Raw genomic sequence first — 27,776 nt, forward strand, 5'->3', positions numbered from 1 at the left:
CCTTGGCCCGCCACGCTGGAGATAATTGTGGAAATCTACATATTGAGAGGGAGGTCGTCGTCGGGGTCTGTTTTTGGAGTGGGGCCTCTTGTTATCTGCTGTAATTCATGTGGTACGATGAATATTACCACTTGAATTATACGCTATTATGCTGCCTGGTGGAGGCCAGCGGAGTTACAGGAAATGATTATCATCGTGTCATGATAATGGAGCAATTACTAAAGGCTATCGCTGGTACGATATTGACCACCAGGCCGCGATCAGCGGTGGCTAGATGTGACAGTGGAATATTTATTAAGATGTAATTTACTCCTCCTCCCTGTTTCTACTGGACAGACTGTGGTGCAGCCGAAGAGGCCTGAAGGCTTTCTGCCTAAAACCCCCAAAACATACAAACTATGTCAATATATTAGTCGGTTACGTTCCATAATGACTAAAATCTTCATATAATTTCCACCCTCTACCTAATCTACCGTAGTTTACGCATACACACACACGCGGTTGTGTTAATAACAAATCATGAGGCTCTATAGTGCGCTGGCTTCCTCGGCTCGAAGAGACACTGACTAGGTTAAAGTAGGTGTTCTTCACCAACTGTTCCCTAATTGTTTGGTGCTCAGTGCAGCGAGCTGCTCGTAAACAGTAAATATTACACATACTGCAATGTAACCCGATAATATTATTATTGCGCTGTGCAAAGAATGCTTCTAAAAGCATTGGCGTGACTCACTTGTTTTACTCAGTAAAAACTCTCCATTTGGAAATGTGCTGTTGATGTGATCCAAATCCAATTCACAATATGGTCTTATTCCGAAGGATACAGGAATATGAGCGTACTTTTTAACTTAGTCATAGATAGACACCCGAGGGCTTCACCATTCACGCGCAAACCGATGTCGCACTGTTCAGCGCCATTCACAAGGCTTTAATTTAATCTGTTTGCAGTATCTGGACCATCTAACCTGCATCATGGGTTTCCCATATCGCGACTTATAGCTAAGGTATGTCTGTGGACTGCGAGAAATAACTCAATGTTACATTTTGTGGATTCAAGGAAGCCTGAAAATGCCAGGAAGCACGCGTATTATAGGTTCAAAGTCCTAGATCCTTAGCGACAATAGCTGCTACCTCGAGGAAGATCGGTGCACCTCTCTGGATTACATGACAGGGGGATTTCATAGATAAGACTCGTGGCAGACGGGAGCTGAATATTGCTAAAGTTGTGTGACAGCGGCAGAGATAAGACGTGCACTTGAAGGAGATGTGTCTCAAGGTGGATTTATTGTAGTCGGGCACTACAGAGGACGGCGCAGCGAGTGTCAGATCATCAGAGGCCGTTGGGTTGGATTGAAGATCAGGTGATGGCTCCTCACCAGGCGACTCCTTTGTCCAAGACTCTCACACATCTGCATGTACAAGAGAGCCGGCGCGTGGAAGTCACTGCTCGTGTTCTGTGAAGGGGTGTTTTGTGAAACTCGATTTTCAAATCGCATAAAAAAAATCCTCACCAACCTCCTTCCGCATTCCAGCCCGCCTTTTAATGCCATTGGGCCCGAGTCTACTGCTGCCTCCCTGCTAATGAGAACCAGCACCATATAAACCCACCAACGCACACGTGCCTCTGATCTCAGACCAGTAAACGTAGTCACTGCGGCCAGATCCCACCACTTCACGGCTGCAGGCTCCGCCACACGGCCCCGTGTTATCATAACCTTTCATGTAAAAAGAAAGGAGAAGGAGCCGGCAACGTAGGTGCATATGGCACCTTGGGGACCGTTAACTATGTAGAACACACATATATATTGTGATCTAATAATGGGGAAATGTCCACCAGCTGTGGGACGGTGTGAATCCATATCCATACTGTGTGTATTGTATGGAAGCGGTGTGTGTATTGGTGGTCTCGGCAGGGATCCCGGGGGGGTTCCAGATCGATGTATCTGTGACGTTTATCGCTGCGTGGCTTCGCAAACTGCTCCTTTGGGGTTTTGTGGGGTTATTTAAATGGTTTAAATTAGCCTTTTTCCATTTAATCTATAATTTGGGAAATGCCAATGCTAAAACAAGTAAGATTAAAGTTAATTAATTAATTAAATGGAAAAAAAACAAAAAACTTCATATAGACGTTTATTTACTATTGACCAGACATGTACACACAAGTATTATCACAGTATCATGAAGAATTACGTTGGTATTATTACTCTGTCAGTAGTTATTTCCTTGTGTTACCGATTTAATGATATATTTATTATTTATATCAGTGAAAACAGGAACACATCCATGCAGGAAAAGAAATCAGCAACTATTTTGACGACAATCTGAAGATTCTCCGGTTGCAGCGTCTCAAAATGTGACGACATGCTGCTCGTCCTCGTCTTAGTGTGAAGACGTCTGTGGGGTTTCTGCAAAACGTCCCCCATTTCTACACGTTATGACGTGAGAGTTGGAGGTCCGGGATGCAGCGTGTCTCATGCTGTCGTCCTGCCTGCACGTCATCTTTCCAGGTATGAAAAGTTATTGACCTCTGCTCCTCGTGTCTCTTCTCTAACATCAAGTCGCCCACGCTGCCATTCTCATCTTTCCTCATAATAAAACCTCGTCCTGGATTTCACCCGCCTTCTCATTGTCTGTGCGTCAATCACATTCTAGTATATATTTGCCTTTCTAAGTGGCTTTTTAACGTTTTCCCCCTGAGCGCTATTCTCTCGTAAAAAAATGTATTTTCATTTATGTCAGCTGTCTCGACACTCTGTCCTCCCACCCGCTATTTTCCTTCCTAATTTAGCTGTTTACTTTCTTTTTTTCTCTCTTTCATAGCTGAAATAACAATTGCGAGCTCTTTTTTTTTTTTTCTTTTTCCCTCATCCATCCATTTCCGATGGCGACCTTTTTGCTGCTTTCCGTCCCGAGGCCTCCAGCAAGCCCTGTCCTCGGTCTCCATTTACTCGGAAGCTCTCAAAGGCTGGGCGGGGCGAACCGAATGAGGTTTTAACCGTCCGCTGCAACCACGACATCTCAGCGCAGATTAGTCCCGATGGCGGCTGGAGGGCGCGTGGAAGCGTAGTTGACGGGATTAAGTGGCTATTGAAGTGACTTTCTGCTCCTTTTTTAAGACAAGACAAGAGACCCATTCAGCCCACCCTCCCCTTATCTCAACAAAAGACCCCCCCCCTTCCTCCTTTTCTCCTGTCTTCCTTAGGAGGACACTAATTACAAATATGGTCCCTGGAAGGGCTTCCGATACCCGGTGAGAGTTTGCTGGTGGGAGAAGCTGCTCCTCGCTGTAATTAGATGCATCTGATGGAAGGAAACTGCCGGTCGAGCCGGCGTTTTATTGTGTGCGGTAAATACCACTTTTATTTTCATGGACGCGAATAACTTGATGCCCGTATTTTGTGCCCCCCCGCAGCTCAGTTACCGTCCTCAGCTCCAACAAGAAGAAATAGTTTGGTTTGTATTAGTTTCTGAACTTTTCGGAGGTATCTGCCGAAGAGCAAAGACAGTAGAGCAAAGCACGGGAATGGAAGAAGTATAAAAGGCTTTACTCCGAGAGGGGATGTTTTAACACACTGAATTCAAAGGTTGAAGGTGAAACGTTTTCAGGCTGGTCCAGCGTTGGTAGGTACGCTCATGAGAAAGACTTTTAGATATCCCCACAAAATGATATAGACCGCCAAAGAGAAGCTGTCTGGGTGGATCCCACATCTAGAGGTCTTCCAGCCAGGAGACCACCATTCATTCCACATCAACGTTGACTATTCATCAAGGAACTTCCGTACCTCTCTCACAGCACTTCTGTAGTTGGTTTAACCTTATCAAGGATCTTTTGACCAAGTAGCTCATTTCTTGGTAAGACGGGAGTTTAACAGGCGTGTTGCTGGCTCTCGGAATATATCATATATAATCCTGTATGAGGATATGTTGAAGTTGCTGAAACTATATGGCTCAGAGAAGCTCTGAAGGCAACGTTGAATTACTGTGATACTCACACTCGACACGTTTAGAAATGCAGCAATTTGTTATGATGATGTTTAAAAGTGGTGTGCATGAAAGCGTCTACGGATAATAAGGTTCTTCTCTCTCATGAATGTACAAAATGTGGCCTTTTTTTAAACGGGAGACTGTGACCGTTTGAATGACTCGGCACCTCACTCGCTCACTTCCTGCCCTGCCAGGATACTCGGCAGTGTGGCGGCATTAGCATATGAGTGGCTCGGCGTTTGGGTGAGTGTGTCTTCGACAAAGGCCGCCGAAGCGCAGGTCAGCGTCTCTCTCACACACACTTCAATGGACGGCTGGAGGGCAAATGAAACGCTTCCAGACTTTCGCTCGGGTCTGGAGGAAGCGCGCCTCCTCTCTGGATCCCCCCCCCCCCCGCTCATGATCAAAACACTGCAGACATATTATGAAGATGTATGCAGCGGCCACCTTTTGATTATTCTCCGCCCTTAGCCCCGCGCGTCCGTGCACACGGTCCCGGCGTGAAACGCACCTGAACTTTATGCAAATGCCCGTGTGCTTGTGTGTGTCTTTCTCCCGGTGTTGACAGGGAGAGCGGTGGCCTCCTGCCCTCGGCCCGGTGGGCGCAAGCCGAAGCGCGACGCCCTCGCCATCGCTCGGCGGGCCCCTCGCCGCGCTACACGCCCCGCCGGGCGGTTCTCTACTGCCCCGGCAACGACGAGCGGAAGCTGAGGAAGCTGGCGTCGCTGGATGTCGACTGCGCCGTCCTGGACTGCGAGGACGGCGTGGCCCTGGGCAAAAAGGTACAATGCGCACATGCCAAAGATCTTTACCTGAGAGGGAGATGTTTGACATAAGCACGTTTGCCACTTATTGTCATGTGCATGAAAGATAGCGTTTCCCACCCCACCCCCATCAGTCCTTTTTAAAACAAGGTGACCACGTCCTGCAGGGCGAGCAGCAGGAAAGCACCAGATGCAGCAGGTTAAAAGCATTCCCCCCCCCCCCCCCCCCCCCTCACTGGACCTCCTCATGAAATCAGGATTGGAAAGTGGGATAAAGAAGGAGGTCCCGAGTAAAAAAAAAAAAAAAAAGTCCAACAAAGGTTTTTAAGTCATGATAATAAAGATGATTGATATAGCTGGAGGCCGTTCCTGTAGGGGACAAAGGCAATGAGACGGTGGCCCCGTGTGACTGACGGGCTAAGGCTGTGAGGGGGGGGGGGGGGGGGGGGGGTGTCAGGGCCCCTGTCTCGTGTGTGAGAGGTGGAAAGGTGGAGAAGAATGCGCCGCTGGAGGAGAACTGGTGACGGGTCCTCATCTTGTTCCCGCCAAAGGCACCCTGCTCCAAACCCATTAAAACAAAAGAAATCCTTCACATTTGAGGTATAGGAAACTATTTGAAAATATGATGAGATTATATAGTTTTCTTTTCTATGTTGGCTTGTGGTCTGTGCATGTGGAGGATGCCATTTAGGCCCTGGAGCATGCTTTTAGAAATAAATGGTAAAATTACATAAGCAACATGCGCCTTTTTAAAGTGCAGAATGTCCCTCAGCGGGCTTGCTTCTCCCTCTTCCACCGGTAGCAGTCAAACAATACCAACAACACGTTCTCGTAGTAGTTGCACCATCAGTTATCCGCCGGCGTCCATCACAGCGCGCAGTAATCCTGTAACCTTTCATGCGCTCGCTGCGTCACACTGCGTAATATAAAAACGAGTTATCAACTCAATAACGTAATGCACTCTACCTACTGGCCCCCTGTCTTCACTTCCCACACCCGCAGCAGCTTTCTCCTTTGGAAATCGGTGGGCTTTGTTGTATACCTGGTTTCAAGATGGTGTTTTTAATTTGTGTGTGACATTTGCTTTGGATATCAATCATCAATTATTATTATTATTTTTAAGGCAACTTAAAAAAGGAAAATGTCTTTATTGTCTCCTTTGTTAGATATGTCTTGTGAGATATTTACAGATGCTTTAGCTGCTAAACACTGCATGTGTTCATATTCGCAAAATTCAATGCACTAAAAATAATAAGTATTTTATATTGAATGTTTCCCCTATTAGGAAATGCAAATCGGGAGCAAGGGAATCACAATGTACACAATGTTTGCTCCACCTGATTAGTTGAGTGTCTAGAATTATTCCCTCAAGTCACGCGTTTGCCCGTTGACCCCTGACCGCTGATAAAGACTTGAGATTAGTCAAATACAGTAGGTGACCAGTAGGCTCCCTGGTTTGACGTGCTCCAAATTAGTCTTATCTCAGTGTCTTCATTAAGGACATAAGTGCCCAAGGGCTCATAACATGCAGCCATTCTTAAGCGTGTTGCAGTGACAACATCCTCTCAATAGATGGAGTGGAGACAAGAGCCCCAGACGTGCCCAGAGGCTTCTGACTGACTCTCTCTGATTGCACATCAGAGTATACGGTCTGTGTGCACGTTGGCCCTTGTGACACCGTTGACATGTGTAGATTAGTTAATTACCTGTTTCTGCACATTGCAAAATGTGGTCGGCTAGTTGAGGGGTGGCTGTGCAGCTCAAATTTTTGCGAAATCACTGATATTGCTGTTATTTCATTCTCCTTCAATTTGAGCTTCAGTAAACTTCTTCTGAGTTTTTCCAGTGCCAATGAGAGGGTTCTGGGGCAGAGGACGACGTCCTCTATATGTACAGACACTCTGATACATATTTGGGATTTGGGGCTATACAAAGTAGTCTCTTCCTTTGCCTCCAGTTTTCCTCGTCTTACTTTATTGTGTGTCGCTGTGATCCTCAGCATCTTCCCAGATGAGTTGAATGTAAAAAATCCAACGTGGATAATCTGATGCACATGTTGCAGGAAAATCTGCTGATTGAAAACTTCCATGTCTGGCGATCAATACTATGCGTCCTTTAATGTAAGACTAAGATTTGATCGTGGACCAGCTAGATCATAAATAAACTAGATTTAACTTTTACACAGCGTGTGTTTGCACTGCGTGTACCGTGGCTGCGATTGTGTTCGCCATGGCAACCTCACAGTCGGCAGTGTGTGTTTGCCAAGAGATGCCAGGCCTCAACAATGGTCTAATATTGCTAGTTGTGTAGCAAGAATGTGCTCGCTATGGGCCCCGCTGAAGCGCTGTGGTTGTGCATGCGTGCATCGGCCTTAAATGGTGCCACTGCCCACCACCACCCTCCTATTATCTGTTCACTAATGTATTCTTTTCATTATCTATCACCTTCACCTTAAAACAAGGATGGATATTCATGACAAAAAAGGTACCCTCTGAAGGTCATCCCGCCCCCTCCCCTGGAAAATTGAAATCCGGCGGTGGCGGCTTTAATTGCCTGCCGCTTTGACTCCGAAAAAAATGTCGGCGCTCCGGCTGCTCACGACGCAGGGAGATGAGATGAAGGAGTTAAAGGGTAGGAGCCACCTAGAGCTCGCTAACTGTCACCACAGACCCAGAGGCTAGAGGAGGGGAGGCGGGGGGAGGGAGGGGAGGGAAGACGGGGCTGACTGCTCTAACACTCTTACACATATCATCATATCTGTATGATCAGTGGGGCGGAGGAAGAGGGAGGGCAGGTTGAAACCCCGGAGCGGAACTGACGGCTACACCTGTCCTCTCCTCCTCTCTCCCTCGCTGTCTTGTTCTCTCTCGTTGTCCCCCCTCTTTTGCTCATCTCCCCATGCCGGGGTCCTCGGGGTGAAGATTGCTTGGCTCTCTCTCTCTCTCTCACGTTGTCTCTGTCTCTGCGTGCCCTGTGGTCCTGTGTTCCTCCTGGTGTTCTCTCTCGCCCTCCCTCCCTCCCTCCCCTTTTTTCCCCACATGGGTCCCTCCATCCTCCCCGACTCCCCTCCTCGCCTCCCTGCCGTAGAGATTCTCCCCTAATCCCTGGAAGTTTGGAACTAATGAACTGACTGCTGAGCCGCTGCCACGGAGCTTGGTCCCAAACTATACTGTACTTCACACTCGATTTCCTCTCCAGATGGCATGGTGGCGCGGCCGACGCGACGGGGAGCACCTCTCACACACCAGCACGCGCCCGCAAATGCACACGGGTGCACGAGCTGGGCAGAACACACACACACACACACACACAAGTGAGACGCATGCAGACAGACATTCACACACAGATCCACATGCATGCAAACGCATACACGTATTGTTACAGTGTGCGGCTCACTGTGCATCAGACAAGTGTGACGGAGGGCCGGGGTCTTTCACCGTGAGCCTAGTCGAGAAGCCGGACCGCTTGTTAGTTACTTTAGTTTTTGTCCATCTGTAGGTGATAAATCCGTCCAAAATAATAACTTGAGTAGCATTAGCTTTTATTGGGCCCAGGTGGAAGCCAGAGACCCTTGACTCCTGAATTTCACAGTTTTAAGAGTACACAGGCATTACAACCACCACACACACACACACGATTCACCATGTTTAATATGTGCAATTTGTGGAAAATCGTCAAGCCTCAAGCAGGCGGCAACCTCCGCATGTGAAATCTCACGCCAATACGGAGTAGTTTTAAGTCTGGGACCCCTGTGGTGGTAAAAGTAAGATTGTATAGAAGTCGATTGGAAAATGGCTCTACTTCTCTTTTGATTTATTCCCCCAGTAAATATTCTCAATCTCTACTTGCAACGTAAAATGATGGTCCAATCGGAATCGAATGCACGGCCAGCGACTTCTGATGCAGAAATCTTTTCTAACATTCTTTTCATCCATCAACCTTTGTGGAACCGCTGCCTGTAACAGTGAGCGTCACAGGCAGCAGCCAACATCTCTTGACCAACTTGACGAGTTCTCATCAGGACCACAGAGAGTCTGTACATCTTCCGCCGCAAACTACAGACACACCTCTTCAGACCTTGACTAAAAATACGTATAATGGCGAGTCGGCTTATTTAATGAAATTGTCACTTTTATTTTTTTTTGCATGTAATGTACTGTATGTGGTAGTGGTTGATCCTGACTGTACACCCTGATGTCCCTCAGAGTGGGCGACATTAACACGGTCTATTAACTTTTGCTAGTTGTAGAACAGTCAATATTTGAGCCGTGGTCTGTGCATGAACTGCGCCTGACACCGGAGATTTATCAACTTAACATAAATTATGCAGCCAACTGTCTAAACTGATCCGTGACCTCAGTTCAATGCCCACCGTGTTATTCCAGAGGACACTGGAAGACCTGCTCTCTATTTAAGTGGATTCAAATGACCAATCTCTTGACAGAAAAAGCTCCTGGGAAATAATGTTGGCCAGTTGAATTATGAATACTGAACATTTGTATTTAGCGCGTGTCGGCGCGTGAGTGCGTTTGCGTCCGATGGAAAGTTCTTTTCGTGTGTGCGCACGCGTTTGTGTACTTGAGGCGCTCGACACCTCGGAAGGACCCAGGAGACTGGAGAGAAACTCCCAGTCAGGCTGCCAAGACTCACAAACGGGATGTGAGCCCGCTCAGCCAGAAAATAGACCCCGTGCCCGCCAGATCAGACAGATCTGCAGATCCAATCCAATGTGTGTGTGTGTGTGTGTGTGTGTGTGTGTGTGTGTGTGTGTGTGTGTGTGTGTGTGTGTGTGTGTGTGTGTGTGTGAGGCGGTTGGGAGGTCAAGATTCATGTCTGCTATCGATTGGAGTCCTTTCGGGAGCGTACGGCGAACCGGAGGTCAGGGTGCACAGAGAGTGACGACAGCGTGCGTTGTGGAGAAGGCTTTGCTTGTTGTTGGACCACATAGAAGGTGATCTAAAGAGGGAGAGGCGGCGTTTGAATGTAACAATATGAGCCGTATAGTACATTTGAGCTTTCTCTGGTCTTTGGAGGATCTCTCCGAACCGCCCCTCGTGCAGCGGCTCTGGACACCCCGGGTTAAGGGGCGAGGATGGAGGCCGATGGGGGGAATCTGGAGACGCGGAGAACAGAGAGGCCTTCTCTCCGTCTCTCGTGATCCGGTTACACTCTGGTGTTTTCACTGGCTGCGCCGCTCTGTGCTACGTGAGCCGCGCAACGCAACACTTGGAGAGTAAACGCCCAGTAGGAGGAGTGATGATGGAGAAGGCGATGAGGAGAACATGAAAGAATAGTGAGGAGGAGGAGGAGAAGGAGGACCGTAATGGAGCAGATGTTTGTGCATCGGAGGTTGGGGGTTCGGTAATGCTAGACCTTTCACTTAAACCTGACTATACAGTTATACAGCATCCGCGGTTTAATTTGCCCTCATGCACACGGAGCAGATCCAAGGTCAACGCCATCCAGCTCAGGCGTCATAGCTCCGTGAGGAAGGCCAAATGTAAGTCTCTCGTAAATTAGAGCTCTCGTTAGTAATTACAGTGTTAAAATCAATAACCATTTTAAAATAAAGCTAATAGAGATGTCAAATTAGGTGTAATTGTCCTAATTAGTTCCTAGTTTGTGGGAGTGAATTGGACAGACTGTATTGGGGAGGCGGCTGTACTGCAAAGTTGCAAAATAGACCTTTAATCTTTGGAAAACAAATGCATAATCGCATAATCACCAATGAACAATAACTGTAAATTATTTCAATTATGCAGAAAACATACAAAAAGGAAAGCCAGGGATGAGCCTAGGGAAATGAATTCCCCCAAAACATTGCAGTGCAGCTTGTAACGAACTGTAACCAAAGAGCCGTAATGAGCTCCTTTCATGGCTAATTACTGTGAATAAACCGTGTGTAATAAGTAGCTGTTCCTCCAACTCCAGCTGTCAATATTTACCCGCAACAACAAGCCGTAACGCCGCTCGTCGGGTCTCGTCGTTTGTCCACGGCAGACTGACGGGATTGAAGGCCCCAAGTGTCCTTTCTGCCGCGTCTCCGTCATCTCGCTCCAGCCTTCGGGAGTGCAGCGCGACGCTTGTCAACACCCATCCTCGATCACTTGAAGCCTGCTAACACACACACACACACACACACACACACACTGACACACACTGACACACACTGACAGAGACAGACGAACAAATGTGTACACAGTCACTCCTCAGGCAGGCAGCACTTTGCCTGCGATAGTCTGCAGCTCATTTTAAATGGCATCCCGAGTTGCACAGCGGGACGCAAAACGGCAACGACAAAAAAAAAAAAAGAAAGAAGGAAAACCAAGTACGCTCATTGCGACTCGTGAGTTCCTCACTCTCATCACGCAAAACTACGTCGACTTGCAGAAGAAGCGACACATCGCTCCACCCCGTTTGAAGGCACAAAAAGTGCCACATCAGATGCTTCTGACTGAATCCATCTCATTAGTCTATTATGTGCTTTTCTGCTTCCCAGTCTGTTGACACCCACATTTCCCTTTGGAAATAGAATAGATTCCACCCTTTTCTTTAGCCTTAACACACATTTCCTGTCTTGTTATCGTTCCTCCCTTTCTATTGTGTGTAGACAGTGAGAGTCTGCACCCAGTGGCTCTCGTTTCGGGGGGCCAGCCGTCCACGACCCGTTGCTGGAGAGCAAGGCCGTCTCATTTGGGGGTCTACAAGGCGGCGGCCACCCTGCGTCCGACACACACACACACACCCGGGTCCTGAGCGTGCCCTGGCCCCTCTCAGAGGTCAGCCTCTTGGCCACACTTGAAGAAGCTCCTCGTCCAGGTCTACGCTTTGTGACGGCCCCCGCCTGCCCCGGCCGACTGCTCGCCCGCCCGCTTGTGCGCCGGCTTCTAATGAGGAGGATGATGATGGGCAGAGTGTGGGGGGGCGCGTAATCAAAGAGGAGATGGTGCGGACGCCGGGGCGAGCTCTCTGTGGGACACCTGGTGATTGGGGAGGGAGCTTTGAAGCAACTTGTTGGATGGCTGTCCATTAATGTAAAATATTTGCTTTTCAAAAGGCTTTTATTCAAGCTCGGGGTAGCGGAGCCCATAGGGGTCAAGGTGTCTGTCGGAATAATATCTCACCTTTCCAGAGACAATGAGGATAAAAGGAAAGCACGGCCTTCTCCTTTTTTACACCGGCGCCTCAAAAGAGGAAAAGCTTAGCAGACAATTCTTGCAAAGAGCGGCCTCCAGTTCCATTGAGATCATTTGGTACGGAGCGGGATGCTCGGCCTTCCCCAGTCTATTTGATCCCCTGGATGTTATGAACCATGCTTTTTGATCATTCCTGGATCGCTATTTATTTTAGTTTGGCCGGGGATCAATGTGACTGGGTTCTCACAAATCAATTTTCTCCAGTCACCATGGACCGTGGGGGGTGAGGGGAGGGAGGGGGGGCACAGACATAATGTAATCCACCAAGTAGCAGGTTTATGAAGGAGTGAATTACGGCCGCGTAAAGCGCCCCGTCCGTTTTGGGTTACCGCGGTGCAGTTTTACAGGTCCGTCTCGGCAGGGCGAGCGGCGGCGGCGGCGCGGCACACACGTGGTCAGAAGGATCACAGCGCCGGGACAGTCCCTCTTGTCTCATTCAATGAGGCAGAAGGCGCGCACAGATGGCACAGCCTGCTCGTGACCCCCCATTAAATCCGTGCAAATCTTTGATATGTACTTTGATACCGTGTTTTTATTGATACTGGAGGGGCGTTGGTCATATCAAGTGCAGTCCTGCATTCCAGGAGATCAGAGCGAGGGCTGTTATGTCTCAGAAGCTCGTCCCGTGACCCCTGAGGGCGCCCCACACGCCCTCGTACAACCCATGCTGCTCCGCCTGTAGTCCGCTGTAGTATTTAAAAACTTTTTTTTACAAGAGACTGTGATGTATGAGCCCTCTGCGTTATATTCCACTCAGATGTTTTTTTTGCAGTAAATCCGAAGCGACTGCAGGACGATTGTATCCATTCCATGCATCCATTGTGCAGACTGTATCCTAATGGCTGAATGCACTTATTGTAAGTCGCTTTGGATAAAAGCATCAGCTAAATGACATGTAACGTAATGTAATCCATCCATTGGCGACGGGTTTCATTTATCACCCCAATTCCATTTCACGGAAAGAAGCATCTCCTAAACCTCCATCAACCGGGTGTTTCTCTGTATTTCTTTTGAGGGAATTGTACTTAGTCAGTATAAATGGAGATTGAGGGGTGGAGGAAAAGAACCCAGTCCGATCTTCTCCACAACACACTCCTGCACAAGCACTCAGAGGCTCGAGCCTCTGATCCAACCTGACATCTTCTAAGCTACCGTTTCCTCGTTGCCGCTTAACTCGGAGCACATTTCTGCCGGAGTCTCTCGCCGCTCCGTCCCTCCCTCTCTCCCCTTCTCCCTCTCGCTGTTCCTGTGGGCCAGCATCTGGTTTGAATATAGCGGCGTGTGCTACCGCGTTAGCGATGGAAGTCGGGCTTCCCGTTTGATTCCGTCCTCCTCGTCGCTCTTCCTGCGCCGCTCACACAATGCCGGGCATTGAGGGAGCCGCCGGCTGTCTTCTTGACTTGTGGCTTCCTGCATTAAGAGAAACTGAAGTTACGTTTGGAGTGTTGTTGCTTTTGTTACTCATTTTTCATCTTAAGTTACATTAGACTGTCCAGATTAAGGTATGCTTGGTCAATGATGACGATGGCACATTATTTGTGTAAATAGTCGCATTTCCTTTCAGGTAATTGGACTTATATATATATATATATATATATAAATTTCTCCACCCGTGTTTTTATTCATTTTTTCTTGGTCGATGGAGCAGATCCGCCTGAGTGCATTTCTTGTCTAACATCTCCATGTTTCAACATTTTGCTTGTTGACATTTATGGCCTGTCACCTTCCACGACTACCTTTTTTTTTTTTTTAAACGTTCAATTTTGAATCCAAGAACATGCTGCGTGAGATGCATCTCATGAAACATGTATTTCTCTCTGTGGTTTCATGGTGCCGCAGGCGGAGGCCAGGGAGCTGATTCCCAGGATGCTGGCGGAGCTGGACCTGGGCCGGACGGAGAAGTGCGTGAGGGTGAACTCGGTGTCCAGCGGACTGGCCGAGGCTGACCTGCAGGTCATCCTGCATGCGGAGGTTCTCCCTCCGGCCATCATGTTGCCCAAAGTGGAGGACACGCAGGAGGTGCAGTGGGTGAGTTCCAAATATTGGCCCCACATTAGAAGTACAAAAATAAATAAGCGGGCTGAATGAAATAATCAGACCTCTGTGTAAAGACGTTGCTAAAGAGGTATACAGATACCCGTGAGTTTTCTCTTTCACCTCCGGGTGTCTTTATTAAAAAAACGCACTGGGGCTCCTACACAAACTCATGGAGTAAGAGAAAACCACAGGAGTCTTCAAAGCAATCATAACAAACTTTTCCATTTCCCAGTAAAAGTGGGAATCGATCCCTGTGGCTGGACTCGGGGACAGACGGGGTGTTTTTCTTGGCCGCTGCTCAAGAAACGCATGACATTTCTTTGGGATTAGCTTCAGAAGCCCGATAGCTTTCTGTAACAACACATTGGAGCCTTACTACTTACTAACTTACTGGGAAGCCGCCTCCAACGGTGCCGCGGTGTGGCTGAGAATGTATTTTATCGCACTTTAAGCAGAATCGAACCGAATGGAGAAGAATGTGCCTCAGATACGAGTTCCATTATGGTATTCACGAATGCCTTTGAAGTGTCAGTGTCCGAGGACGACCACAAACCGATACCTTGATCTACAAAGTCAAAAGCAGGTGAGGCTGAGCAGACGTTTTCGACGGTGCTTAAAAAGATGTTCCACAACCCGATCCGACGTCGGACACCCGATGCTTTTGCCCTTTTAGGTCACAAGAAATAACGGTTAAGCAAATGCAAAATGACGGCTCGCCACTATTGTTGCCAGCGAGCGTATGATTTACAACTGGTCCTCACTAGCCGGGCCTGCGTGTGCGCTGGTTGAGGGGTTCGGCCGCGCTCAGCCAATCCCTGTGGCTTCCTCTGAAAGGCCGCTGCACGGATGTCAGGTCCTGAAAGGTCAGGAGACAGTGGCATCATTAATGCGGGCCGTTCTGATGGGCTCCATATGGTTCCCTTAGCAGGAGGAGCCCAGCTACTGTCCGCCCCCCCGAGTACAGTTCAAAGGTCCCATATTAAAGCACTTTCCGCTAATTCAAATTTGTTTTACTCGCTCTCTTTTTGCATGCACAATAGCTTCTTCACTTATTTTTAGGAAAACACACTTTTATTGCTCTTGTCGAGGTGCAAATTCCAAACCGCGCTTGGTGATTACACAAGAGGAAACGGAGAGAGAGAGAAGTGAAAGGAGGGCGTCTCGTCCGGCCTTTCCTTCAGTGTTTCAGTGCACATGCACACTCCCGTACGGGGTCTCGGGGCAGGAAGTTTTTAACTAGTGCTTTTAATTAGAACACATCTATTTCCTGCGGCCCCTTTTCTTTTTTCCAAGTCTAATTGCTGACAGGTGTTCACAGCCGCTCCTCCCAACTCTACTTTCCTTCACTCAAGTTCATTTTATTCTTCTAATTTCCTTTAAAAAAAAAAAAAGCTAATCCACCTCTCTCCTTCTGCGTGTGTGTGTGTGTGTGTGTGTGTGTGTGTGTGTGTGTGTGTGTGTGTGTGTTGAGGGGCGTTTCTGCATCAGCAGGTGCGTGTGTGCTCCTGAGCCAGTCTTTCTTTGGTGTGTGTGTGTGTGTGTGTGTGTGTGTGTGTGTGTTTGCTCGCTTTAATCTCATCCTCCAACTTTTCTCCGTGTCTCTTTTTTTTTTGTGCGCGCGCCGTGTCGTCTGCTTTGTGTCGCCTGCGTCCGATTCTCTCCGCTCTTGTAAATCCCTCACTTGTTTGTTTTTTCTCCCTCCTTTTTAAATGTTTTTCTTTTTTTTTTTAATTGATATTAGCACAGGAACCTCCAGGACTGATTTGTTGCTAAAAGATGGACTCTCTTGTTTCCCTTTGTGTGGAAAACCTTTAGCTCTGCCTTCCGCCTCTCCCCTCGGCCCTTGTGTGACTGACAGCCCTTATTGGGCTATAACAGGCGTAACTCCCCCCTTTTGTCCGGGGGACAATTCTCACACGGACTCGGAGCCGTGCGCATTCTTTGCCAACCGCACTATTTGGTGTGCACTGGGACCGAAAGAATTGCGCCCCCACCCTGTTCCGCTCCTCCTCCTACTCCTCCTCCTCCCGTCCCCTCTCTCTCTCTCTCTCCCTCTCTCTCTCTCCCTCTCTCTCTCTCTCTGTCTCCCCCCCCTCTCTCTCTGTCTCCGCTTCCCCTCTGTGAAATGAACACTTCAGCAGGCCGGAAACATTTAATCTGGCCCCCTTTTGAAGAAAATTAATTGAAACTTGTCCCACTATCGCCTCCTTTTCTCCTGCTCCCTCTCTCCCTCCTTCTCCTTTCAGGATTGGGTGGCAAAAGAAAATTGTCAGAGGGTCTTGTTTTGTAGTGAGGCTCCGCAAGAAAAGAAGAGGTGTTATTTCTTCTTCCTTTTCTACTTTTTTCTTCTTTTTTTTTCCCATTTCTTTTTCACATTCGGGAGTGAATAACATCTTAAAGGGCCCTGCTCTTTGAGATCCATTGACGGCTAATAGTTGCTGTTTGTGCCAGAGGAGCCTCTTGTGCGCTGTAAGTCGGGGCCCTTCAGAGCGCACAATGGCTGAAGAGGAGAATCACGCTGCCGGACAGAAACATGTAATCAGAGAGGCTCTTCAGCCGCCTCGCCCGTGTTTCCCCACCGCCAAATCCAAGCAGCTCGGCCCGCCGCGGCCTTGTCGAGGGGTTTGCGTGGGCGCCGTCCGTCGCCGTGGTAATCTGTGTGTGTGTGTGTGTGTGTGTATGTGTGTAATCTCAGCGACGGGGCCACATCTATCTGGTCTGCTCCGTGACAGAAATAGGTTTATCTACAGCCTCTTTTTCACAGCCCCTCTCGGACAATCCCCCCCCCCCCCCCTAACACACACACACACACTCTTTCCTGCGTTCACGAAGGAGGGGGGATATTATGCTAAGCTCCGGCGTTAGTTTTTATGTTGCCATAGCAGCCCTGCTCCCACAGGGTTGTGACCTCAGATGATTACAGTACAAAGCCTATTGGGTCTTGAAAACCTCTTTGAAGATGAAAAGTCTTTGATGGTTTGTATTTATGCAAATCTCTCAGATATGATTCATCCAACTGAGATTGAATGGAGAGATGATTAAAATTGCCCCTATTTATTTTTTTGAAATCCTTCAATGGAGGCCCCGCTCTTTGGGTTTTCATGAGAACAAGAGTGGTGAGTGCCGAGCGCCGGGTCGCTTTGCTCTTCATTTAGAGAAATGGCAGCGGTGCACCTGAGGTTATTTATATCTGTCTTTCTTTCCCGGTGTGTCAAAGAGGGAGCTAAGGAAAAGGAGAGGAGGTGAGGAGGAGGGAGGTAGGGTGGGTCGGGGGGGGCATGGAGTTAGACATTTCTCCTCTGAGCTTTTGCGCCCTTTCCTTTTCTTTTCTTTTCTTTTTTTGGGGGACTGGCTTTGAAAGGAAATATCTGACGGAAAGGGAGCTTTTGTGTGTTTCCAGATGATAGATTTTGGAATTTGGGCTTCCCCACCGGCAGTCCAGGGCTCGCTGTGAACTGGTCTGTTGGAAAAAATGGAACCGCTTTGGTCTTCAAAGAATTAAACTCTGGTTTTAAAGCCCTACTTAGGTGAGCTTGCATATTAGCGGGAGTTGCTTGGAATAAAGGCCTCGGCAGAGTGTCACATCGCACTCTGATTGTTGCTCCAGCCTCCCGATCCCCCGCCACGGAAGGGTGTGTGTGTCTGTGTGTGTGGGGGGGCAAAACCGAATAATGTAGGGCGTAAAACACACTCAAAGACATCTCAAATCTTGTTTCTTCTCAACCCCCCCCCACCGTACACACACTATTTTGTTTCTTCTTCGGTTTGCTGTGTGCCTGCGTGTGTGTGTGTGTGTGTGTGTTTGCACACTCCCGGGGGAGCATAAGCGGTTGTGCGGCAGCCTCTGTGGAAGAAGGTAGAGCCGAAGACTTCAGACGGAAGGGGGAACCCTGGTGATAATGTAAAATATTTCATTTCACCCGCGTTTGTCGGCGACGTGTCTCTCTGTCTCGGTGTCTGTCTCTCGCTCTGTCTCTCGCTGTGTGATATTTCAACCCTGGCAGAAGTGTTTTTTTCGGGTAAGGACCAAAACGGGAACGCACAGGTAATAAAGGTGTCGCGACTCAAATCAAAAGTGAGCCTGCGCACGTTAACGGAACTATTTTTACTCCCCTCCTGCTCCCCCTCCCCCTCCGCCTCTCACCCCCACAGTGGATTTTGAAGGATTCCATATCATTTATGTATTTTTTTTATTTTTTCCCCCCTCCACCTTTTCATTTTCGGTAAGTCAAAAGCTCAGTGTCTCAGGAGGAGCTGCCGGTTTCGGCTCATTTGTACAACTAACAATGGATTTTAATGGATTGTGTGTATGTATGAAAGACAGATACCTTTATATGTATGTAGGGTACCTTATACAAAATAACCCCAATTGATTCAAGCTTATGTGGAAATCTTATTTTTATTTTGTATTTTACGGCAGATAATACACGTGAACCAAAACACGGGCCTGTGATGAACGTCATCCCTGCTGCAGTCGGAGAAGCGGGAGCAAATGGCTGCGCTGTGATTGCTCGGAGCTTTACTGTTGTCTCGGTGCTGTTAATGAGTCGGGCCTGACGTGGTCCCCGTGTGCTTAGTTCGTTGGCAGGTTTCAGCACCACTTGAAAGGACGGCCGCTGACGGAGCCCATCCGCCTGGTGACCTTTGTGGAAACCGCTGTGGGCCTGCTCAATTTTAAGGTAAATCCCAAACAAACCAACACTCCCCCCCCCAAAAAAAAAAAAAGCTGCTCGCGGAAGACATTTCTCTGCAGTTCGTCCATTGTTCACCGCGGATTAAAGAGCGCGTCAGTGAGCAGAAGCGCCCCACGCGTCCAAAATGAAAGGGATTCAAAAGCTCCCAAAATGAGCTTTGTTTCTTTTCTCTTCCTGTCCGCGTGAGTCTCCCTCCATCCCTCTCCAGACACGCTGGCATTTGTTTAATTACCAACTCTTCTGATTTCATCATAGTGGAAGAGTTGTTAATGACATTTTGGCAAGCATCAAAGCGGTTCCTTTCCCGGTACGCCATCGACCTTCAGCGACGCGGGGGAAAGGGCACGGTTCTGGGGCATTCTGGGAGAAACAAGCTGTCCCTCCTCCCCCCTTTTTTTTGATTTGTCTCTTCGTTCCCCGCTCCGGTTCTGTGACGGTCTGTCTTTTGATGGCAGGGGGTGCCTCTGTGTGCTTCCCTGGAAACGCCCCGTATCTTTGCCCAGACTGAACCGCAGGTTTCAAGCCGGGGAAAAAAAAAAGAAGGAGGGGGAAAAAATGGCTTTGGCACAGCTAGTGGCCAAATTAATTTGGAAGCAAATAAAAGCCAAGAGACGCGTTCTCATTGTTTCCAGCTCTTCGCCACAGACTGTCACATTCTACTTGCTTTTTCTCTTTTTTTCTCATTGGACAATGGTTGTGTCCAGAAGTCTGTTTGCGGCTCATATTTGTTTCATTTTGTTTTCCACAGTTAACAATGTGATCGCTCACCTCCGTTTCAATCAGCAACAGCAAAAAATCCCAGGACCTCTAATTCAACAAAAAACAATGCTGAATATGAACAAACAATCACTGGTTTTAGCGCTCGACTTTTGCAGAAACTCTCGAACAGCATTCAGGTCCGATCGTATCTTTGGAAACTCAAAAATCCACATTATTCAAACCCCTGTTTGGATATCGGATTAAGTTGAACTCCGCAGCATTGGGGCCGATCCGTCTTCCACCTGCGTCACCTCAGCCCGCCTTTTGTTAAACTAATGTACATTCTCTCCAGGCGGTGTGCGAGGAGATCCGTCGCCTCGCCCCAGAAGCCGGTCTCCAGCACGACGGCGTGGTGTTCGGCTCCGACGACTTCTGCGCCAGCATAGGTACCGATTACACCGGCTGCTCAGCCAGCTCACCCCAGCGCCGCCACACATGGGCTTTTTACCTCGTTCAAATTTTCCGATTTTGCGTCAGGGAACCCAAGGCTGTAAACCCGGCCTGTTAGTAAAGGAATGTCTCACATGTCTGAGCAGTGCTTACGAATCCACTATTCAATGATGCACAAATGACTTGTTGCTGTGTGATGAATGAGATGGGGGGAAGCCTTTATTCTCTATATCAACACACTAGAGTGTTTCATTTAAACGTTCCCACAAGTAACAAGTGGCTGCATTTAAATCCTAGTTCATGTGTTGGATTTAGTTCACGGGTTTAATCCATGTTTTTTAAGGTGGTAATCTCAATAGGTATGCAAACAGTGTTTGCTGCTGGTCCTCCCCCTTTTTGATATTTCATGGCATATATTAGATGAAACAAATGTTGAAAAACTGCAAAATTTGCAATAGATTGTAATAGATCGCAATACACCCCAAAGTTTAATATTGCAATACTTCAGCATATTGCAAAATGTGTAAAAAAAACACTAATTTGATATTATGGTATTGTGACTATATGCCACGATACTATTGTATCATTATATCGTGTTGTGAAGTATCATAATATTGCATCATGGAGCCTCTGTTGGTAGTCTAATGTATCTTGTATAGTAAACTAGATTTAACAACAGAATATATTGATTTTAAAGGATCAAATCCACTTGTATTAGTATTGTTATGCCGTAATAATTGTAAAGATGTAATTGCTGTCCTGTTTCACCACAAGGTGACCTCTCTCTCTCTGTTCTCAAGGTGCCACGCGGACTGAAGATGCCAGGGAGCTCCTCTACGCCCGGCAGAAGGTGGTGGTGACCACCAAAGCGTTCGGCCTGCAGGCCATCGACCTGGTCCACATCGACTATAAAGACGTGGAGGGTCTGCGGCGACAGGCCAGGGAGGGGGCCCTCATGGGCTTTACAGGTGAACCTCTCGCCATCTGGGTCTCAAGATCCGCCTCCTCTCCCGTTAGCGACTGTCCTCTGCGCTCTCGGTGGTTGCTCTTCATTCGCATCACGTTTACTCTTCACTTCCCCCTGTGGCACAATAACAGACTCCCCTCTACTTCCTGCCGCTTTCAGGCAATCCGACATTTCAGTTTCCACTCCTTCCCCCTCCGTCTGGCTCTTCCTGCTTCCCGAGTGAGGATAGGATGCATGAGTTAGTTGAACATCTGGCTTTTCGTTTGACATGAACTCACTTGTACTGTTCTTTGTGGGGAAGGTGTCACCTCAAAATCACCATTGTTTCTGCCTTTGCAAACGGCTGCTTTGTTATTGGCCAAATTTAAAATATGTTTTAGCACCTCAGGTGCTGCTAAAGGGAATTGTGAACAAGGCCGCTTTGCTTAAATGCTTTTGTGACATTTCCGTTGCGCCCACTGTGTGTAGGTGTGTGTGTGTGCGTGCGTGCACTCAGGTGCCGTACCTGATTGTGTGCAAAAGTGTGTTTTGAGTATGATTAAAGGGAGTTTAAGTAGTGGTAGCGTCTACTTTAATGGTGCTCTGTGTGTGTCTGTAGCCAGGCAACGCTTTCAGAATGAGTGTGTGTGTGTGTGTGTGTGTGTGTGTGTGTGTGTGTGTGTGTGTGCGCCCCGCAGACTGCCTGTAACAGACCACAGAAGGCAGGACAGCCTGCTCCAAACTGGATATTCCGGTCATTCTGGCTTTGCTGCAGCAAATATGTTTATTTCGGTTTTCACATCCTTTTTCGCGGGGGTTTATTTAGTACGTTGTAATGTTGAGCTTGTTTTTTCTTTGAATATGAAATCTGGAACTGAAGCAGAACAATGTCAGCAATAAGTCTGATTTCAAACTGTCAAAGAAAAAAAGAAAGCGCATTTTATCTCATTCCTATAAAACCCTGACCGCGGCCTCCGTGTTGCACAGGCCTTGACACGCACGCATTTCTGTGTGTGTATCTCCAAATTATCGCAGCAATAGTACTGTTTTTAGACAACCTGCAACCTTTTACTGAGCAGTTCAAACAAAGCTGGAGGTTTTACTCGAACGTGGTTGAAAAGACACAAAAGCTTAACGTTGAAAGCAGCCAGTTGATGAAATAATTGTTTATATTTGATATGGAACCAAACCATTTGGAGCAGTGGATTAGTGGCTTACAAGCCGTGGGCACTCTGCATAATCTAAATTAGTAGCTATTACTGGCCCTAGTGTGCTTAAGCAATAATACGGGGCAGCCAAAAGCCTCTACCTGCGCAGTAATTGACCTTGGCAGTACCTAAGCTGTGCACGGCACCCATTAGCACCGAGCACAGGACGCGGTGCTGCGTCCCGGTCCACGGGACGCGGCACACAGGAGTCTGCAAAACCTACCGAGGATGAGGGTCCTTTTGTGCATTCTATTCCTACGAACGTAAACTCCATAAATGTTATGTTGGGTAAACTCTGCGTTGCTGCACAGACTCTATGAAACTTTGTGTTTCACTGCCAGAAATTACAAAACTAAAAATACATAAAAACGCTTCCACAAAATAACCTGCTCTCAGGGACCCCGCATTTCACGTCCATCTCGGGGACCCTGCCCATCACTCGCCTGAGAGCTCTTTGCTAAATAGCAATCCTCCAATGAGACGTGGGTACCACATGGCAGCCCGGGATTGGCTGCAGGGCACGAGTGATGCCTGCTCAGGGGAGCCAATGGGGTTGTAACTGAGGGCACCTGAGTCACCCTGTCTCGTCTCTTCGCTCCGTCATTGTCCTGTTGTCCGACGCACACGCAAGGACACGGGATTCGTCTTTCCTCCCTTTTTTTTTATTTCTTTAAAGAAATTAATCCAGAATAAAATGAATTTAAGGAAAATACAAGCTGCCGTCTCCGGCTCAGAGGTACAACAGGCGGCGAGGAGGGAACACGCTCCTCTTGCCTGAATCCTCATAGAATGCAACACACGAGTGCGTTGCCCACATCCACATTACTGCTGGGAGCCCTGAAACACCACTTGTTAGTACCGCACTACGAACGAGGTGGTGCGTGCACAAATAAACACGCGCGCTGCACACTCTCCTTTAGTAGCCGTGGGGAGTCCTCGGGCTGTTAGTCCACCACAACGTGTGCAGTTGGCAGTCTCTCTGCCGCGCACAAACAAACAAACACGGAGGCATTCACGGAGTCACAATGGCCGACTAACAAGTGTCACATTTTGTGTCGTGCACGTCGCCCTCTCAGAATCTATTAATCATGAGCTGCGAGTTGATGTTCTGTCATTAGTGGTTGTCTAAAGCTTTCAACTGCACAGTGTGCTGATTGTGTGCAGGGCTCTGTGTGTTTTTGCAAAGGTTAACTGGGGTGAGGGGAGCTGCCTTCTCCCCCGCCTCTCTCTCCCTCTCCCTCTCCTCTCGTTCTCTCTCCAGGGCTGAAAGATTTTTTCGGCCACCTTGAGGGATTTGTCGCCGGCGACGGAACTAAGCCCATAAAGTGTAGAGTTCCTGCTGGCTGAACGCTGAGCCGTCGTTTCTCACCAGACGTTTTCATAACCTTAACTTATCGCTACAAGTTTGATCTGCAGGCGTACACGGGATTATGTCTGCAGCGTTAGCCCACGTCTTAACTAGGGGGGCGTGGGGAGGGGGAGGAGGGGGTTTAGCTTTAACTCCATGTTAAGATTGTGCTTCACTTCTGGAAGGAACGACTATAGATTGTATGGAGGCGGTTTAAACTGTAAAAAGGGGGTCTCTTTTCTGTAATGACGACGCATCAACGTGAGTTTAAACATGCTGATGACCCCCCCCCCATCCGACTCACCTCGGTGACACAGTCTGGTGTACTTCCTGCTTCGGCTTGGGCCTCCTCTCTGGCAGGAGTGGGGCAGCTGTAGTCCCTCCCCATTTCTACATCCTCATTTTGATCTTTAAAATGCAGCTGTTGGGGCACATTCCATTGTCATGAAAAAAAAAATAGGTTTAGTTATAATCAGAGAGGTCGTTTGGCACGATTTTGTTTCTGGCAAAATTGCCACTTTAGTTTGATTTCATTTCAAACCACTGTTGACATTAGCGTATTTAACTTTAGTGTGTGTGTGTGTGTGTGTGTGTGTGTGTGTGTGCGTGTGTGCGTGCGCGTGTGCGTGTGCAGGTAAGCAGGTCATCCACCCAGGGCAGATCCAGGCTGTGCAGGAGGAGTTCTCCCCCAGTAAAGAGAGGGTGCAGTGGGCCGAAGAGCTCATTGCTGCTTTTGACCAACACCAAAAGGAGGGAAAGGTAACGTTAACCAAGTAAAATCACATTGTTTTACCGTAAAACCTTCTTAACTGAATCGTTTTCCTCTGAAGTTGCTACCTCTAGTTCAACTGTTTATCTTTTTTCCATATTTATATTATTAACATTGTATTTCCAGTAATTTTACGCCAAGGCAACAACCTATTTGAGATGTCACTTTATTCCTTAAACAGACCAACTCGTATTGAAGAATAATTAATGGTAAAATGTACACTGACGTTATAAATCAGCCACACATGTTTTTAGGGGGATACCTCGAAGGGGCCTGGATATCTTATATATTTATTAAAATCTAAAACATGCCCGGTGTTGAGATAAGTGGAGTCTTCCTGTGCTCCGGGGGCCCGGCCTGATCCTTTTGTGTGTCCTCTCACACACCTCTGTAGTTCCAGAGAATACATACTGTACACCCCTGGGTGACTCTCTGAAGACGACATAGGGGACGGAGGAGTGGGGGGGGGGGCGGAGGGGTCGGGGCCAATTAAGTGTACAATATTATTGTTCCTAATTTAGTGCATGGCTGGACCTTGTGTGCTGAGCTCTGTGGGCTATCTGCTGAGGTAACACACAATCTGCCCACACCTCTCTCCCTGCCAGGGCTGCTCCCACTAAGCATCGCCCGAGGGATTCATGTCCGCACAACGCGCCTGTGTGTGTGTGTGTGTGTGTGTGTGTGTGTGAGAGCAGGGTCAGTCCCTTTGTCTTGCAACACGACAGGTGCTTGTTTTTCATAATTCTTACCTCTAGCTATTGACTGCATTTGCTCGTCTGACCCGAGGTTTCTTGGAGATCTTTCAGGGTGGGACATGTACCAGATGATGTGTAATTCACAGATTTTCATTCGGGTTTTTTCTTGCCATTCTTTTAAAGTCACGATTGACTGCGTTCGGGCACTTTCACACTGCAACTTTTTTGCTCTATTAAATGAGTTGTAGTATAAATGGATTATTTAAAGCATATTTCCAGGCTACATCCCCATACACACAAAGCACTTTGCATGAAGCTTTGTGCTGTTTTTTCAGCACCGTGATCTGCTTCCTACATTTGGGAACCCCGTCCTTCCTCTGAGAACACCCCGGGCTCCGCTCTGACGCCTCTCCTTGTGCCCCCTCCCCTGTTGTGAATCTGTTCAGGGCGCGTTCACCTTCCGCGGCAGCATGATCGACATGCCCTCGGTGAGGCAGGCGCGGAACGTCCTCACGCTGTCCGCCGCGGTGACGGAGGAGCGGCGCGACTGAGAGGAGCGGCTTTGAAACCCGGACGGCCCGAGAGGGAAGCAGCGAGCCGTGCGCGCGACGACGCTTCAAGCGCTTCATGGACTGTGCACGCGCTGGATTTCATTTGAAGTTTCTAACAAATGTGGAAATGTTTTGAGTTGCGGTTTTGAATTTGTGCTGCTGTCGCCCCGTTTGTGTTTCAAATACACTGTGAGATGTTTTCCAGTGGCATCACATCTGCACATATAGTTGCAGCAGCCTCTCAAAAGTCCACTTCGGCACAGTGCGGTGTGTGTGTGCGTGTTTGTGCACGTGTGTACGCCATGATGTCATTCTCCTGTGTGTGTGTGTGTGTGTGTGTGTGTGTGTGTGTGTGTGTGTGTGTGTGTGTGCGCCCATGCCTCCCATCTCTCCGAGGTCCTGATGAATGCGCTCCCATCTCCTCGGCTGTGGCAGCTGGGCGAAAGGGTAAACAAACACAACAAGCCACTGTTGTGGTTCCATTCATTAAGCCTCCAGTCGGGCCTCAGCCCCCCTGCCGGTAGGCCTGACTCACAGACATCAAAGTCCTGAAAAACGGCCCCAAAAAAAACCTCCAGATGGAAGTGCGTAAGGTCACGATTTAGCTTTTGGTGTGTGTGCGTGTGCGTGTGTGTGTGTGTGTGTAGGCATGCTGCTCAGCCTGAGACACGCCGCTGTACGAAAGGTAAACACCGCATACGTGACGCCAGGCTTCCTCAGCTGATTCCACACAAAATACTCTTCTTCATCAGCATCTTCAACCGCTTTAAAAAGGTCACTTTTAGTCACATATTGAACAACAAAACCAAATCAAAGTAGCACGAGAAGCTCGGCGGAGGACTCGAGCACGTTGTGACTCCCAGAGACAGTGAAGTGGGTGCGATGTTGGAGTGAGACAGATTAGTGGCCATGTTGCTCCAGCAGAGCAGAGCCGGGCTTTGTCTCTCCGACTGGATGGGAGGATAATTGAGGGGGTGTTGAATGGTTAATAGTGCCATTGGTGACCATGGTAATGAAAAGGGACTGTGCCTGTACCCCAGCTCGTCCGTTCACCCCCCCCGCCCGCTCGCTCCCTAGTACTGTATGAGCTATTGTGTCTGGGGCAGGGCTGCGGTCTGGGTCGGGCCGGGCCAGGCCAGGCCAGACAAAAAAAAGAAGAAATCGAAGCCACTCCTGCTCACGACAGTAAGCTCTCTATTTGGCGCCCGGCCACATATTTCTCTCACATCCAATCTACCATTACGCCAAGAGTTAGTGCACAAAACTGCCATCACTGGTGACTTTCATGAAATAAATCCAGTGTTTGGGTACACAGACAGCTTGAGGATGTCCAGAACTTTTGAAATAGACGTCGGAGGAGCGGCATCTCAAACCCTGGTTGACTTAAATTAAGTAAAATTTCATTTAGATGTTTCATCCACTTGTACATAACATCATTTGCAGGTTGACTAACCTGTACGTATCGCTTAAGTCATGTGTCTTGTTTCCAATCTGAAGCAAATACAGAAAGACGTGCAGAAAAAAATGTGCAATGTGATTTGAAAGAGAATTAAGGCGCGGTGTAGATCGTTAGGACAGACAACATGTGAATAAAAAGCTTCCACATTGCTACACCAGGTCTTCCCTCCATCATTGTTAAAACCAAGTCTCACGTTGAAGATGTTGTTCCGTATACGACAGAGCCGCAGGAAGTGTTTTGCCTCACTAGCTGCTGTAGAGGCTCGGCAGGTGAAGTCCATGCAGGGGAGGAGGAGGAGGAGGAGGAGGCCCTGAATGGGACAACGGTGCTTTCTCCACCGAGCCACTCCACAGGTGTCTCCCACCCCACCAACCACCAACCTGAGCAGGAAGGGATCGGGACAGTTAAACTTTAAAAGCATGCTCTTATGCGATATTTTTAATACCCCCCCCCCCTGTTATACAAGTGAAACAAAGGTCCATTGGGCTCTGCAGCGTCGCCATTCAGTCAGCGCTCGCGGATGAAAAAAAAAAAAAAGACACGCGAGATTTCCGGTGACATCTCTGTAGATTAGAGGAATGCGTCCTCCTGTCCGCCTCCGCGTGTAATTCTACATGACATTTCTATTATGCGTGCTGGAGCCCGATGTAATCTCCAGTTCGGCTGCGGCACTTTTTGTATTTAAACGCATCTCTCCGGTGCTCACCGAGAGCGTCAATTACAATTAACGCGATTAGATCCTCTCCAAAAAATTGTGACGGGAATCAATTAGGCTGCGAGCAGTTTTTCATAATGTGCTGGTCGAGATTGCTTTCATAAATTACGGGGAGGGGGGGAATGCATGTATGCAAAACACTGTCAGAGGAAAATTAAAACGAAATGTTTTACATATTTTTCCATTAATCTAAATGGGGCCCGTGTGGCAAAGATGGTTTTATTCTAATTCCTCGCCCGGGGACTCCCGAATAATGACTTGATG

General features: G+C 48.2%; 1 protein-coding gene across 2 annotated transcripts in view; it reads left to right on the forward strand.

Moving 5' to 3' along the window:
* The window catches only part of clybl (citrate lyase beta like), a 48,339-nt gene extending 21,390 nt beyond the window's left edge, over positions 1 to 26,949 (forward strand). For both annotated transcript variants that reach the window (XM_040200926.2, XM_078090796.1), the window contains exons 2-8: positions 4,550 to 4,763; positions 13,781 to 13,969; positions 18,556 to 18,657; positions 19,724 to 19,817; positions 20,622 to 20,789; positions 23,958 to 24,082; positions 25,234 to 26,949. In XM_040200926.2, the coding sequence (XP_040056860.2) occupies positions 4,550 to 4,763; positions 13,781 to 13,969; positions 18,556 to 18,657; positions 19,724 to 19,817; positions 20,622 to 20,789; positions 23,958 to 24,082; positions 25,234 to 25,338 (997 nt within the window). In that variant the 3' untranslated portion in view covers positions 25,339 to 26,949. The remainder of the gene's footprint in view (positions 1 to 4,549; positions 4,764 to 13,780; positions 13,970 to 18,555; positions 18,658 to 19,723; positions 19,818 to 20,621; positions 20,790 to 23,957; positions 24,083 to 25,233) is intronic.
* The last annotated feature ends 827 nt before the right edge of the window (positions 26,950 to 27,776 follow it).

This window comes from Gasterosteus aculeatus, chromosome 16, assembly GCF_964276395.1.
Source record: "Gasterosteus aculeatus chromosome 16, fGasAcu3.hap1.1, whole genome shotgun sequence".
NCBI lineage: Eukaryota > Metazoa > Chordata > Actinopteri > Perciformes > Gasterosteidae > Gasterosteus > Gasterosteus aculeatus.